Here is a 16,997-nt window from a genome sequence, read left to right on the forward strand (position 1 = left end):
AACATTAAAAGAAATGTTCCCAAACCAAAAGAAAAAGGCACCTTTCTATTTTTTCCTTTCAGCTATCACTGACTGAAAACTGTCTAAATAAAGGAGCTTAAGGAAGTAAGGGAAGTTGACATCTTTGCTTCAGTCAAGAGAGGCAGAGATTATTTCCCTCAGTGATCACTCAGAATGCTAGTGTAGAAAAAGGAAAGTCAGAAGTCTAAGGAGTATTATTTAACTGAGTGCTAAGCATCCTGCTTATTTACATTTCGTTATTTTTATTATTTTACCAAACTAAGGCATTAAATGAGAATCCATGTGTAGAATCAAGTTAAAGACTAAAAGAAGTGGTAAAAAAAATCATTATCCACCATTTTGCCAATACTGAAAAGGGGTAGCTAAAAGCACTAGAAGGGGAAAAAAAACGGGAAAAGCCAAAACCTTGCCTTTGAACTTTCCGTAAGGTCATGAGCATTCACATGAAGTCTGCATTTGCACTGAACAGACTGATGTATGTCATGGACTTTGAATCCTCAGCATAGCTTTCTCCACATCCAGGGGAAAAGGGATCAAAGGCTGTTCAGGCAGACTGTCTCTAGCTAATATAAGGCCATGCATGGAGTGACATTGTTAAAACACTTCCCTTTTATATCCCTAAAGGAGGAGTTTTATTGAGTTAAAATGATCCTTGAATAGCCTCTGGGCTGAGCTGTAAAACACATTTGAAAAGCATAAAGTCTTTATTTATGTCAGGAATGTTTGAAACTCAAGAGATAAATGTCATTCAAAAAACAAGCATGTCCTAGGTATTTGGGATGTAATGGGGCACAGCTGTAATAACAGTCAATGAACCAGAGACTCCCTACATCATGTCATTAGCTCACTTTTAATAAGTCTATCTTCATGTCCTTTTCATAAGGACCATAGGGAAAGAGAGAAATATATCATGCACCAAACATCTGTGGCTTTCTCAAACTGTCTCTCTTCGAAGATCTACTTAAGGGACCTGTCTTGGGAGACAGATTGTAAAGTGCACACAATCCTTTCTAAAAATGAATTTTATTTAGCCAGGGAGCATCACGTGTCATTAGCAAGTTGCTGAAGACAGCACAGTCTAGCTTGGCAGAATAAAGGCTGAAGGCAGAGAGAGTGCCAGTTGCCACAAGAAATCAGAGAGACATATTTAAGCTTGGTGCCCAACTTGGTGCTGAATTTACTTCCTTGAAGCAACAGATTTCAGGCAAGAAAAGCTCTAGTTCTGAGGTCTGAACAGCTTCCTCTGTGAGCCAAATGAGTCTTTGCCTACAACAGAACTGAGAACTGCTGATTTCTTCTTCATTTAGAATGTTTATCCCTCAAGGTGACTCTGAATGGAGAGATTAGAATTTTCAATCCACAAATGACAAGCGTAGATCAAGACATACCACCAATCTACCCTTTAAATCACTTATCCCAATTATGTTAATTTCTGTACCTATTGGTCAGCTTTGTGCTCAAAGCCTTTTTGAATATTTTTTGATCCTAGCCCCTTGCAAGAGCTCTTTACTGCCTCACTTGTTACCTTCTCCTTTACATAGCTTATTCCTTCTGCGTTTCAAAATTGCTGCATTTGTTAGCTGCTTTTTTCAGAGAAGAGATAGGAAGAGGAATAAAAAATAAATTTGATTAAGTGTATGCAACAGAAAGGACTGTATGTTTACATCCATCTCATATAGTTCTATCACACTGCAATTCATTAACTCAGAATAAATGAGAGACAAAAATGGATTACATCTTTTTCCCAGAAGCAATACTGCCACACGTAGAGGCACAGAAACAACTATTGCAACCGTCTTTTTTCCTGAACCTTTCCATGCATGTTTAGACAACTAAGCAAGAACAGGCTAAATGAATTGTTCTGCTTTGTAGATTTCACAACAAAGATACTAAAAATAATAGGAAGATGCCATTTGGAAGAAAAAGGAAGACTACTGCTCTTCTAGAGAACCCTGATGTGATATATAGTGTATCTTTTTATTGTTATTCTGCATGCCACAGGCCTGCATAGGTGCCTCAACAGCTGCATAGTGGAAACCTCATTTTACAAAGCCTTAGGTTCTTAAGAACTAATCAAACATAAAACTACCTCTAGAACTGTTACACTGATACCTTTAGGGATTAAAATAAAACAACCTTATTTTATTATCGAGCAGGCACATATTAAAGACTTGAAGTATTAAAAATGAAAGTTTCCACACTGCTATATATGGAAAACACAAAAATCATAATTATAGACATTGAGCTTTCCTGTTAATAATTATTTTCCTGGAATCCTAGACTTTCTGAATTCTATTGGAAGTAACAAAACGGGCAAGAGATCAGGAAAATGCATGCAAAGAGTAGGGATTTTAAGACAGAATATTTAGCCAGAGTGGGAGTAACTGCTAGATCAAGGCAACTGCTAGTGGAATAAAAATGTCATGGGCAAAATGTCTTGTTCCCATCTATCTTCTTCTGGGTTTTTATTCCACTTTCTTGCTCTGCTCCTGCAGCCCCTATGACCTAACCTGGACAACTGAATTTACAACCCCACATGGTGACTCAAAACATTTCAACTAACATTACAGCTATACATAAGATCTTTTGGGACAACAGCTTAGTTATCTAGAGCGTACTCGGTCCTTGCAACTAGAAAGCGTAAAGACAGAGTCAAATATAAAATGTCTCCTCAATAAAACTGTACTAATGTAATACAAGCTTGTTTATAAACTAATTTTTTTAGAACACTTCAGATCCCACATGGGAGTACTCTACTTGTAGAGTGTCCCAATTAATTTAACATTGTAAAGCAGGAAAAAAGCTCCTCCTCATGCTATGTGTGACTATGCAGAGGTTTGCAGCAGTTTAACTGAAATGCACACAAGGGATTTGAAACTGCTTTCACCCATTATCAGGCATCCTAATATTCATGTGAAGAAAGCTAGTTAGTGGAAAGTAGGTCTCAGTTTACTCATAGCTGACTCAAAAGGGAAGTACCATAGGTTTGTACCATTGTTGAACAGAATACAATGATGTACAATACATTGAAGAATAAGACTGGATCCTGCAGGCTCTCTGATGAAAATGCTTAGAAAGGAGGCATTAACTCACAGGCAATTTATCTAAATCAAATTTCTCCCTCTAAAGCAATGCATTCTCATAGAGGTGTTCTATAAAATAATTCAATCCTACTGCAGTTTTTCATGCTTATGTACACATAGATATTTTGTGCTATGACAAATGATAAGAGTTCTGAGGTTATCATTGCTAAATACCAAAACAAATGATTCAACAAGACTCTCCTGAATTTATTTCAAGCAAGGATATCAGAGTTAATAAACCTTTTGCACGCATAGGCTTACTTTCTCTCTAACCTGATTATATGTATGTGAAGTTTACTCTTCTTAAGGTCTAGTTCTATGAATGCAAAGATGAAGGTTAAGAGAAAACAGAAATTAGAGAACAGTCCTTTCTAGACACTGCTATCTCTTTGGCAATCTGTTCCAGTACCCGTACCTTCGTTGTATTGGGGGGGGGGGGACAAGCTGGTCACACCATATGTGGCTTTACCAGGCTGAGTAGAGGGCAAGAATCAAGCCCCAAAATTGCTGACAATGCTCTTCCTACTGTCTATGAGTATCTTCAGGGCCTTTTCTGGAAAGCTACTTTCCAGTCCACTGGTCTCCAGCATATACTGGTGCATAGGGTTATTCCTCCTCAGATGAAGGAGGCAATCAGCTACAGGAATGGGCACGGTACTGTGTGCACTGGAATAGCAGTGGGATAATAAAGTCTACTTAAGACGTGTCTGACATCTTAAGTATTAGGATTAGCATCTGCTATCAGGGCAGATATCTACACGTTTTGAAAGTCTTCCTTGTCTCCTCTAGACTGCAAAGGTCACTGCAGAGAGTATGTCTATTTAAAATTCAGTTAGGTCAATTAAATCTTTGGTTACATTTTGCTCAGTATTCCTGAGTCATACCTACAAACTATATGACATTGTATGGTGCCATAAAAACAGTCTTACAGAAGAAAAAATGTTACTTTCTCAGGCAGTATCAACAAAATATATTCAGCATAGATATATTGCTGACACAACAGACGTGCATTGCATTGGATAACCTACTAATTACCCACTAGCATGACTATGCTGTCCCTACCAAATCTTAGTCTTTTTCTGGAGTGAGTTCTACACCCTACATACCCAGTTGTGGGAAGGGATTGTCCCACTATGCTCTATGTAGCCTCATCTCAAGCACTGTGTGCAGGTTTGGGCACCACAACGTAAGAAGAATATCAAACTATTAGAGAGCATCTAAAAGGAGGCTGCAAAGATGGTGAAGAGTCTGGAGGGCAAGATCTCTGAGGAGCAGCTGAGGTCTCTTGGTCTGTACAGCCCAGAGAAGATGAGACTGAGGGAAGAACTCATAGCAGCCTACAGCTCCTTTGGTGGGACTTCTGTGCTTGCAGCAGCCCAAAGTAAATATAGAAATGTTCTGACCTGGGCTGAATCACTTTTTCTTTTGTGTTCTTTTTAAAGCTGCAAGAAAGCCACCATTGGTAATTACATATTACCAATATGTAATATGGTTTTACATATTAAAAAAGCCACAACAAAAAATCATTTAAAAAAGCACAAACTGTGGTCAGAAAACCCAGTCAAGCTAGAACACCTATGCACAGACATCTGATCACTTCATTCACAAGCCAGGCAGTGTGCCACAGGTGTCAGTCACTCTGCTTGACACATTCACTATTAACTCACCACCTCAAGGGACACTGAACTCCAGACAATCTCCCATAGTCATCACTGACCCTTTCTAAATGAGGCTGATTGGTGTTATTAGGAGATGGCATCTGTGTTGGTGCAACACAACTGACATAATGTGAAAGCCTCAGAGTGCTTCAAAATAATTTGGAGGATGCCGTATCAAGCGGCAACTGAAGGCGTGTATTACACTGCAATCAAGTAGGATGATCTACAAGCTAAATTAAACAGAAATATGTGCCCTTTCTCTTATTTCCATACCATGGACAGAAAGATGCATCAGAAAAATACCAGTGTTACATCAGTCTAGTCAGATTTTGCAAAAGGCCTTTGTTGCTGTTTTTTTTCCAGATATGCCTTCTTACTCATCTTCACTGGAAGGTTGGGAAAACAGTGCAATAAAAGCAGAGTAAAACTTATGACAGACAGCTGGAATTAAAAAGCACAATCTATTTCCCAAAATGATTCTGAACTTCTGTTAATGCATGGGGCTGGATCTTGGCTTCACACCAGTTTTGTAGTTTAAAATGTAATATCTTCCTTGAATTTTCAATAGACGCAGTCTGGATGTTTCAAACTTTACAACTGACAACAAAGCACATTTTTCCTTTACTTCTATATCAGCTTTCAAAACTCTCCACTAAAATGTTATTACGGTTTTCAGTTAGAGATTCTAGAGCTCAGAGTCATTGTGCAGGCATCCCTGTTTTTTTCAGCAGCATCTAAAGTGGCTCTTTGTGTGTGTGTGTATATACAAGTCTATGCTAATTACAGATATGTGTCTGCATGTGTGTATATGATGTGTTTACATTTAAGAATGGAGCTGCTGTGCAAACTGACTGACTGACTAACGTATCAGCTGAATTTATTTTAACGCACTCTGGCAAATCTCCCAGCTGCCATATAAAAGAAGGTTTGTACAATGCATGTTCTGATATATTTGACTGGAGACGGATGCATAGGCAGAAATGCTCATGCGTGTGATGTGAAACATGGAGAGGAATGTTTGTTCTCTTTTCAGCAGGACTTTGGGACTCAGAGTCCCAGCAAACACAATACAACTGATGCTTTTTTTTTTTTTTTTTTTTTTGCTACCAAGATAACCGCCACAAACATCTCATTTTTATCATTGGAAAATCAAAAAGATTGTGCAATCCTGCCTCAAGCTCTTGAAAACTCATGCACTCATACAACAGTGGTTTTTTTTTGTTTTTGTTTTTGTTTTTTTTTAAATGAGAGTGAAAAACACTTTGCAAAATATTTTTCTCCAGGCTGGGATGGACCCTGACAGTGGATAAGAGAAACACATGGATATTAAACGTCCAGGATGAGTACTACTACTTCACCACGTCTATTGAAAGGACAGAGAGCTCTCAAATTATTGCTGGCAGAAGAGAAAGTGCCTGGATTCAGGAGACCCCAGAGCAAAGATCCAGGTGTTATGGACCTTCTTTTCTTCTGAATTCCTATTCTACTAACACTGTTTCTTCTGTGGGCTTGCCAGTGGCTCTGTCCCCAGGATCTACCTGGCCATATGGAAATGCATAACCACAAGGGATGCGCGGCGCCCCCCCCCCCCCAACAACTCCCAGTGCAGTATATCTTAAGTTCAGCACAGTTTAGTTATGTAACTAAAATTACATTTGACTGGTAAGTGCCTCAATTCTTGAAGGCATGTACCTGAAGTCAAACAATACAAATAATAGCATTAGAGTTGTGACTGGCTTTTGGCTCTTCTGATCTCTTTCAGATCCAACTCAACAATGCTTTAATTAATACTTTTGAAATGCCCCCATAGTTAAATATATAATAAAATGTCATGTAAGATCTTCAGACTTTCTCACCCCCTTCCTGGCTCTTCTGTATGACATGAACAGAAAGTATGCTCTTTGTGTGTCCCTTTTATGATCTAAACAGGAAGGGAACACTAGAGAAATTGCTTTCTTGTAACCATGCTTAAGATAACTGATAAGAATATTTAAGATAGTTTTAGCAACATACATAACTTCAAAGGGAAATCTGACTAAATAAATCAACCAGCATGATCAAGAGACAGAACAATTAAACATATAATAAGTCACATCACTTATACTGTTACATAATGTAACAGTGCATAAAAGTAGAAAATAAATAAGCAAACTGCTTAAGCAGTCTGTAAGTTACATTAAAAAAAATTGCTCTTTCCAGAAAGGCATTGACCCTGACAACCATGTCACAAGAGTCATGTGTTCCAATACAAAATCAAAATCCTCCTTGCATCCTGTTGCAAAGGTTGCAAAGGCAGCCAGCTCTGGGCCCCGGGGAAGCACCTTGCAAAGCAGAAGACCTTTGCAGAGAAATACCTTTCACTGATCCTACAGAATTCATTTAATAGAACATCCCCAGGTGATTTCTAGCTGCTACAGTGATGAATAGACTGAAACGAAATATCTCTGATATAAAAGTCAGAAGAAAAGGGAGCACCTAAACAAAGGCTGCTCAAATCACTGACAGAAATATCCCAAAAATGTAAATACAACAGTAGCAGTTTACTTGGAAGGAACATAAAAAGCATGTTTCAGAGCTGAAGTCAATACCTAGATGAGAAAGGGATCACAAGAAGACATTCCTATTGAGCAGATCCACCTCTATCTGCCTACTGCATAGTTAGACAGTTTTTCAGAGCATTTGCAAATATACTGACTGCTGTCAGAAAACCATCTGTTCTCACATTTCTGTGCCTCCCACCAAAGCAGATCTGTGATCTGAGAAGAGACATAACCTCTATAGTGAAAAACATTGCAATAACTTAGATTACCAGGAGAATGTCTACTTAGAATTATATTAACTTGGTTTGTGCTCTGAGGAAGACATGTAGGTATTTTTGAGATGTGGTGTGGGATGCAAAGGGGTGGAAGCAGTCCTACTGCATACACACATGGTCTTAGTACAAAGCATCCCGATTATGAGCAGCGGCAGTAGGACCACTGAAAATTAAGGATTTAGTCTTTCCCTTTTCTGGCAAACATTTCTCCAGTCTTGGCACCTAAACAAATGCTAGAGAAGAGTCTAGATTCTTCACAACTTTTAGATGAAACCTTGACAAATGAGACACAAATGGTAGAATAACGCAGCAGTGACAAAAGCTCTGATCTGACAGTCAGGGCATACTGCTGTGCTTGTGCAGGGTCTAGATGACTGTAATCAGTCTCACAGAAGCAGAGCAATCCCTTTGCACATTACCATCCAAGAGACTGGGACCTAATTTGGTATTCAGCTCCACACCCCCATTGTGTTGGCAGTGGTTCAGAATTGGTGAGACAACTTGCAAAGGATAAAAATAATAATAATAAAAAGCAATGTTTTAAGCCTCTCTAATTTAATGTTAGCTTTTGATGTGCCTAATATCAAAGTTTTTTTTTTTCCACTTCTATTTAATCAAAATTAATCACTAAGATTACTACCGTAATTTATGTTGGAGATTAATTGAATTGACTGTTTTATTAAAATCTGGTTTTATTAATAAAACACATTCTGGCTACGGAATCATATGACTCTGCTATTAGGGACTATTAACTGGGGACTGGGAGTTAATCATAACAGCTATGCTGCCAGGTCCTTTGACAGCAGCACATGCTGAGTTTGTTTCTACTTTTACTTTTACTAGCACATTCAAGTCAATTAGTTACCCTAGCATATGAGCATTCTGAGTAACTACTGTAAAAGAGGGAGTAGAGACAAAGGTACATACATCTCAGTAGTTCTGAACAAAGAAAGGGTAATCAGGAGGAGACTCACCAGCCTGATTAGTCGTGATGCTGACAGCAGCAAATTGTCTGGAAAGTGTACTCAAGTCAGATACCCCATTGACCGCATCAATCTCAAAAGTGTAATTGGTATGTGCCAAAAGGTCCACTACTGTCACCGTGGTGTTGGTGAGGCCAGCCTGACGGGGTAAGAATCGTACGTTGTCACTACAGGGCTCGCATATCTTGCTGCTTCCTCCACATTTTTTGCAAATGATGTTGAAAGTGACATCCTTTCGACCTCCTGTGTCAAGAGGCCAGCTCCAGTCCAGGATAACAGATGTCTCATTGATGTTAGAAATAACGTTTCTTGGAGCAGATGGTGGTCCTACAAAGGAAAGAATAGGTATTTCTGTATTGCTCTAAAATGAGAGTAGCAAGGGCACAAGCATATAAAAGCAAAAAACAAACAAACAAACAAAAAAACAAATAACCAAACTGTTCTAGTTACTTCCTGTAGAGAATTCTGAAATATTTCACTAGGCTACAGAACTAGAGCATCAAGAACCACATTTTGCTCGAAACAGTTAGTACTCTGAGGGCATAGTTCAGGACAGAATGTCACTCTTCGAGAGTTGTTCTGTAGGACAGCTACTGATAATTGCTCTTGGATTTTGATGAAAATATTGGTATGAATTTAAAAGTCTCAGCTCTCCTTCTCAACTCTGACAGAGAACTTGGACAAAATGAAAAGAAAACGACACAAATCCAGCCCAATAATTTCTGGTAGCCTGTCCAACATGTATGAAAACATGGCAGGCAATGGATGGCTGACTGCAATGGAAAATGGGAGGAAGCAAGCAAGCTGCTCAGATACAGACGGAAGAGCAAAAAACGACAGCCCCAAGCACAATGATGCTACTCACTGGTGCAAGCCATGGATGGAGGGTCTTTCTCAGAGCGAAAGTAATTCTTTTCACACCTGCAGTTCAGAGATGCATCTTCATAGGTGGAGCTGTGAGGTGGACATTTGGCACACTTCACATTGCCAGCAGAAGCTTTATAGAACCCAGGTCGACAAGCTGCGAAATGAAAAGAATGAAATTTTAAATTTCACGGACAGCTCTTCCATTTTAACAGGTGATATTTTAATCGTCCTGGAATCTTTCATATATAGATCATATTTTTGAGTGTTTACAATCTAAAACCCTCAGTTTTCTCATGAGAAAACTAACAGAAATTAACTTCTTAGCAGAATGAAGTCCTTCATGAATCAGCTTCAATTTATATTGTTTTGCTTGAATAGCAGAACAGTATATTGCAAGAGGAAACATTTTCTACACTGCGTTACAAGAACTTATTTTTCTTAGCTTCTGGTTTGTTTACCAGAACATGGTCCCTAAATTGCATAAGAAACTAACTTTATCCACTTACTGTTGCTGGGATTTGTTTACAAGGGAATGCTAATTGTAAGCTATTCAGTTCAGTGTGACTAAGCCATCCAAAATCAAAAAAATAACCTGAATAGTGAAAGATCTATTCCATTACTGAAGGCCTACACATCAGACTCTATGAGCTGCCTCTGATACTGACTACAAGAAATTTGTGGGATATGTACTGTGAGGATGCTTTTTGTGTTAACACAGTCCTCCAGGGATGGTGCTGCAGCCCACAGAATCTGCTTCTGACAAAGTCTTGATGGTGGCTTTTCACCAACATTTGCAAATCCTTTCTGTTTTGGTTCCTGTTGCATTTCAGACTGATTCAAAGGCACATTTGCATCAGATGAAAATGGTCTTTGAAGCAAATTACAGTAAAGAACGATCAAGTAAATATCTTTTTATGAAAAACTCATGCAATTAAATAACATGGTTGACTTCTTTCCAGTAAGATGATCTCACCATCTAAAAATTCAAAAAAATTAAACCAAAACCAGATAACACTCAGACTCTGCAGCTCAGCTGTAGTTTCTCTCCAAGGCACACATCCTTCTCCAAACGGAATATACCCAGTATCGTCATTCTGGCTGACACACCAATAAAACTGTAACTGTAACTACACAACAGCTGTACTACAGCAGCACACAGACAACAAAACAGAAGAGATTGCATCTCAAAACAGGTTCACCTATTGCTTTCATTTCACAGCAAGCACTTGCCTAACACACATTACTAACAACCTTAGGAAACCCCAGTACATTCTCCTATAATGTTAAAATAATAATAATAAAAAAGAGCTACACAATCTAAAACACAACCTTTTTTGTGTGTGTATCTGGAGCCCAGACAGTCAAGGATAACTAAAATGGTTCTGGACCTGTCATTGATTTAAAAGCTACTTCAAACCAAAAGAATAGGTACACCAGTCTTAGCATGAACCAACGCAGGCTCACATTTCTCATTTTTGCTTATGGAGGTGAGCTGATTCACAAATGGTAGATGAAAAACAACATACAAGATGATGTGGTCCTGTCCATTCATGCATGCAGCGCCCAAACAGAAAAATAAGTTTGGATGAGCAGACTGTGGTAATCAAAAATAATTACAACACTTTCATAAGAGATGGAGTAGAGGGAAGCTCCAGTACTGGCCATTCAGTTCACACAATACCATCTATAATCATTTCATACATGAATTTCTGGTTCATTAGCTTTGGGCACCAAACACCTGAGTGAAACACACTGGAAAGCAGAGGGAAACCAAAACCTCACACAGCTGCACATTCAGCCTTGAAACATCTCAACAAAGAAAAACTTCCTGGCACAGCACTGAGCCGGTCTGGAGATGTAAGAAATGTTTCACAGGAAAGTGCTAATCTCAGCCACCCTCCAGCACTTCGAAGCCCTTGCAAATAGAGGCTGTTTGGCTGCAGCTGCTGCCTCCCATGCCATGCTAACAAAACAGCTGAGAAAGTCATCTCCCACTTCACAATGCCTCCTGCAAGCCTTAGTGAAATAATCCCCAGGTTGAGCCTCTGGTGCACAGTGCCACCAGGCCACTTGTGAAAGTCGAGTTGCTAAAAGTGCTTCTGCAGCAAAGCTTGCAGACCCTCATGCCAAGCTGTAGGATTCAGCACAGCCTGACCTTCTGCAGCTGGGGCTGCTTTTGTTTCCACCTCATCCCAGGCTGTGAGGCTTTTTTGGAGATTTTTGCTTGTTTAACTTTTGGAAAATAAAGGAGAATTCAACATCTCCTCTTAAACACCTCCACTAGGAGAAAATACAGCAGAGAATTGGCTTTTTTTTTGGTTTATTGCTGCAGATGTTGCAGTCCTAAAACTCAGGTCTCATCCTTTCTTAACTACTGCCCCATGATAAACAGGTCACGCCTATTTGTCTCTATTATCCCTCCTGCTGACAGAGGAGCTTCTGAATATTTTACTGCCTTCTGGTCCAGAATGGGCTTTCCTGGCCCCAAGAAAAGAAGGGATAGCAATCCCACCCTTTCCAGTACCAGTAACCAAGACAGCACATAAAGAAACAAGCACCACACTGCCGCTGTGTATTGATTTACACACCATCTTCACCAGAAGTTCCCGTGGAAATTCAGTGCCAGTTATAAAAAACAAATGGCTTCACTTAACCATATCTACTTAGCTTGAAGGACATTTTCATATTCATGGAAAACATATACAAGACAGAGGCATTTCTGAGTACATACATATATATATCTTATATATTTTAATAATTTGTTATATTAGTAAAATAAAAATTGGAAAAGCTGAACCTTTGCCATGTGGTTGGTCTTCCCACCAGACAACTTATGCTCATTGAGCATAATTTATTCATAACACCTGAACATTCATTTATGGGATGCAACTACAGTAAGATTGCTTATTTGGGACATATTTGAAGCCAATGTTTCTTAATAAGACAGTGAATTAAACATCAATAAACAAGCTTGCATAAGCAGCTGATAGATTTTGCGGGTGAGTATGGCAAAGGAAGGAATCAAACTTCATTAAGTAGTGCCTTAGAGGGCAGTAAGGCACTGGCACTGCAGCACAGGCTGCCTAGATATTTTGTGGATGCCACAACCCCGGTAGCATTCAGGACTGGGTTGGACAGGGCTCTGGGCAGCCTGATCTGGTGGAGTGGCAGTCTTGCCCATGGCAGGGGGTTAGATCTTGATCTTTAAGGTTCCTTCCAACCCAAACCTTTCCATGACTCCATGAAAAACAATAGACTCTATTTAAGAAAAGGTGGTGCTTGTGTGGGGCAATAGAGAGGAAGAAGCAGAAGCCAGATCAGGCTGCTGCTTTTCCAGAGGAACACATCCCTGTTTCCCTACTGCCACCACAGCATTTGGTGATGGAGACGTACTGCTGGTTCCCTGCTGTCCCACCACATCCTAGCAAGGACATCCTGATCTCATAGCTTCCCCTCAGGCTGTCTCGCACTTACTGTCTCTGTCAGAGCAATTTAAGATTATTCAGCACTGCAGCCCAAAGGAGGAAAAAAAAAAAAAAAAAAAAAAAAAAAAAAAAGGCAATTATACTTGAAATTGAAGCTTGGAATGGGAGTGCAAACAAGAAATCATCTGAGTGCATTTAGTGCTATTATTCTTTTATTAATAATTTCTTAATTTCTTATTTCTGATAAGAAAAAAAGAGAAAAAGAACTCTTTAACTGTCTTTCCTGCTTTCTTATGTCAGAAAAAAATGGATTACATGAACTGACAGAAGAAAGCTTGTCTTTTTAAGGTGAACACCACAGCTTCTGCTTCAGTCAGGTTGAAGATAAAAGCACTAGCACATGAAGTGTTCACTGAATGTGTAATTTCAGCATGGGAACACCTCTGAGAAGCATATTTTGTTAACATTTTCTTTCAGAAGCCAAGGATTCTTTTTTCCTCAGTTCCATGTGCTTTTGCACAAAAGATAAGAATGCGATTACCTGTTCCTGTAGTTGCTGAAAGTACCAACATTACTAATACGTTAGTGTATATTAAAAAACAAAACAAAACCCTAAAATAATGTCTTGCATTTGCATGTATTCCATATGAAGCATTCAAAGTCAACAAACCTCTAGGGAAGCAGAAATGGGGACACTGGACTGGGAGAAGACTTCTCTCCTGCAGCCCCAGTCTTGCTACCCTCCCCATGCAGGGGGCAGTGGGAATTTGTCCCCAGGGACCCTCACTGCTCAACACTTACTGGCAGTGGTAACTCCTGCACTACTCCAACCACAAATATTATTTTACAACTGTATTTGGACTGACTTCTATCTCTTCAGCATGAGTGCGAGCCACATTGGCTTCATTGAAGTTACCTGCTGGTAAGAGTTTCAGGACTGCAGCTGTCCTCATTACTGGGTAAAAATGAGTTTCCTTAAGCTAAAATTGATGAGTGCCTTAGAGAGTGGTGAAAGTTACTTCAGTGAGAAAAAAACAACTCTACATGGCCACCTACAGCAGTCATTGCTAAAACAAATGGGACTGTCTTTTCAACAGTCAAGTGACTAATGTGTTTGACTTTCAGAGGAAAACATTGTCCTAATTAAGGGTTAAATGATTCAATTTGAATTCATTTCAAATTAAAATACTAGACTGTTAAGTATATTTCAGCATCCAGACTCTATAGTCTGCTATACACAACACTACCACAAACTCCTAGCCATACACACCATGAACACATGGAAACCGTGCAACCGGTCTTGCAGTCCTACTGCCTCAGGCCACCATCACCAGAGGATGTCTCTCTGCTCTTCATGCCAGGAATAGAAGTACCAGGCCTTGGGGCCTGCATCAGTCACTGCAGCACACTGGAGAAGGATACGGCTGCAGCTACTATGCGATCAAGTGCTCCTCTGCTGCTCAAGTAAGCAGCCCAAGGATGAAACATCACTGTGGCACTGAGCCACAGAATTTAGCAAATAAGGGAAGGTAAAGATTTTGCAGCATTGTCAAGTCCATTTTGGAAGCATGTACAACTTTCTTCTCACCACATGTGTGATGATCATAGTCAGGAGATGATGGCAGCTCAATCTTCTTATCAGCAGCAGAATTGGACCCATATACTTGTGCATATATATGCACAAGTGCAAAATCAGATGTGGCACAACATTCGGCTTGTGAAAACAGGTGACATAGCCAGCAGCATAAATTAAACTTATAAAACTCTCCAAACCATTTTCCTTGGATGGGTCACCTTTTTTCCCTTCCTGCATGTGTTTATACCTTAGTTAAACAACAAAAAGGTAAAAACCATGATTAATTTTAATGAAGGATATTTTCCAACTGCTTGTTTCACACTTCTGTCAAAAATTATATGCAGCCATTTGTCATTCATGTGCTATATTAAAAATAACACCGGATAGAGGTACTACACTTTTGGCTTAGATACGTGAAGAGTAGGAAATGAAGGTAAAATTCTGCCCTGAATCATCCCATCATCGGTTTCTATTACACATCATTCACTGCCCTGAAAATGTCTCATTTTCTCTTCCCTTGCTCACTTCGGCACCCTGTTCTGCCAGAGACACTGCATTATAATATGGATTTCCTGCAAAATCCCTCAGAGCAGGGAAACAGTCTTCAGCAGCTCTAGCTGATATTAGTATACACAGAGCCACTTAATCCATGGCTTTATATAGGCGCACATCCTTTTTTCCCCTGGCCTCTAGGAATCTTCTTGCATGCCTACACAACCCAGACAGGCTTCTATAAAGTAGAGCGTATTTTCCATTCTTATTTCTGTAGGACTTAAGACAAGTCTTTTGTCACCGGATCCAAGTAAAGAGTATGACACCACTTCAGGGAGTAATCCTCAGAGCCGAGTACTGCACCATGCAGTAGGAACACATGGCGGAGGACAGCATACTTTGATAGGTCCCTGTACCTACTGAGGTGGAGGAGGAGGAAGAGTAATAGGCATCAGCAGCCCTAAGGCTTCCCCCCTGGCGGAGGTGCCCACTATAGGCTACTGCACTGGCAGAGCATAATGTTTTCTCTTTGCTAGGTTGTAGTGCTGTAGCACCCAGAGGAGGAGTGAAATATGTCTGAGAAAGGTTTTAACGGAGGTTAAAATCCCTGGTGGAATGGAACCCACCAGAAGATCCCCCGGAAGGGGCACAGACATTGGCTTCCTCCTTCTTCCCATCACCAAATGTTCTGTTAACTGGGGAAATAAAAGCTTCCAGTTTATTCACCAAGATGTAACAGATACCAACTCCACTGCAGTCGTCAGTACGCTATGTATAATAACTGAAATAATTACCAGACTGCTAGCAGCAGGAGCAACCCAGTCACTTTTGCTGAGTATTATCACCAAATCAATAATATCTCATACTTCATTTTCTGTGCATGAAACATACTTTTTACTCTGAAAACACAGACAAAATTTAAAAAGTTGCATTTTAAATATTAAAAAGACGTAACCATCACTACTTCCATTATTAACTTTGCAAAATGCAGCTGCTTATTACGATAACTTATCTTCAGGGGGGAAGACAAGTGCAGAAGGAAGCGTGGCCTGTGTACACTTTTGCATCTATAGATGGGAAAATCACAGACAAAGTTGCCGGGAGATGTGAAGCACAGCAGCTGTCCACAGCTAGAAGAGATCAACAGATAGCGAAGACAGCACAGTTCCTTTCCTCCCACAGTGACAGGGCCATCATCTGAGGGCTCAGGAAATACTCTCTCCTCTTCACCTGCCCCTTCCCCGGCAGGATGGACGGTGTGCTGCACATGCAGCAAGGATCCACTGTGATGTGATGCTGCAGTGCTTCTAGAAAAATCATCCCGGGAATAAGCACTCATTTTTCACACCTGAAAGCTGCTGCCAGTACAAAAAAACACACTCAGTAGTATTCAATCTTACTCATGAAATTTCTGCTTTTTCCTCCTCACTTCATATTTTATAGTGATCTGTGACCTTAATGTATTTTAATCAGATGCTTTTTAAATTGGCTTTTCTCCCAGGTCAAGTCATTCAGCAGAAACAATTCCTGTTCTTTGTTTAATAACTGTTACTGGCAGACATATTAATTATATGTACATAAGAGATAGCAATATCTTGAGGGAATAACACTGCACCTTTCAACCGCAGTCTGTAATAGTTTCATGTTATGCCTTGCAGGCTTCAGCGTCTCCTTTTATGAAGTGCATTATGGTCATGATTGCTACCAGCAGCATTGTTAAAAGTGCAATGTCAGAGACAGTCAGTGCTAAATGCAGTAGTACAGTAAAGTTGTCCTAGCTTTTCGGTACGCAAATATCATGCTCCAAAATGCATAAGGCATTTCAGCTCATTTGCATGTATTTGTTGGGGGGGGGAGAGGTGGGAAGAGAAGAAATCTTTCATTAACAGGAAATCACTGAGAACCACAGTCTTGATTTGGAATTTGAAGAAAATAAACACAGCTCTACCTTAATTCCACCCATATTTGGCGAGTCACTTAAGCAAGCATTGAAAAAGAGAATTTAATAAACCTGGGTTTATAAGCAGTGTCTTTCACTTTCCCTAAACAAGATGTTTTCCTGAAGCACAGCCTGGAC

General features: G+C 39.8%; 1 protein-coding gene across 1 annotated transcript in view; it reads right to left on the reverse strand.

Moving 5' to 3' along the window:
* The window catches only part of EPHA3 (EPH receptor A3), a 217,085-nt gene that overhangs the window by 63,879 nt on the left and 136,209 nt on the right, over positions 1-16,997 (reverse strand). Inside the window, exons 4-5 of the mRNA XM_042867169.1 lie at positions 9,426-9,581; positions 8,552-8,887 (exon numbers count right to left, since the gene is read on the reverse strand). Of these exons, the coding sequence (XP_042723103.1) occupies positions 8,552-8,887; positions 9,426-9,581 (492 nt within the window). The remainder of the gene's footprint in view (positions 1-8,551; positions 8,888-9,425; positions 9,582-16,997) is intronic.

This window comes from Lagopus leucura, unplaced genomic scaffold, assembly GCF_019238085.1.
Source record: "Lagopus leucura isolate 7727_CA_CO unplaced genomic scaffold, USGS_WTPT01 Super-Scaffold_100001, whole genome shotgun sequence".
Lineage (NCBI taxonomy): Eukaryota > Metazoa > Chordata > Aves > Galliformes > Phasianidae > Lagopus > Lagopus leucura.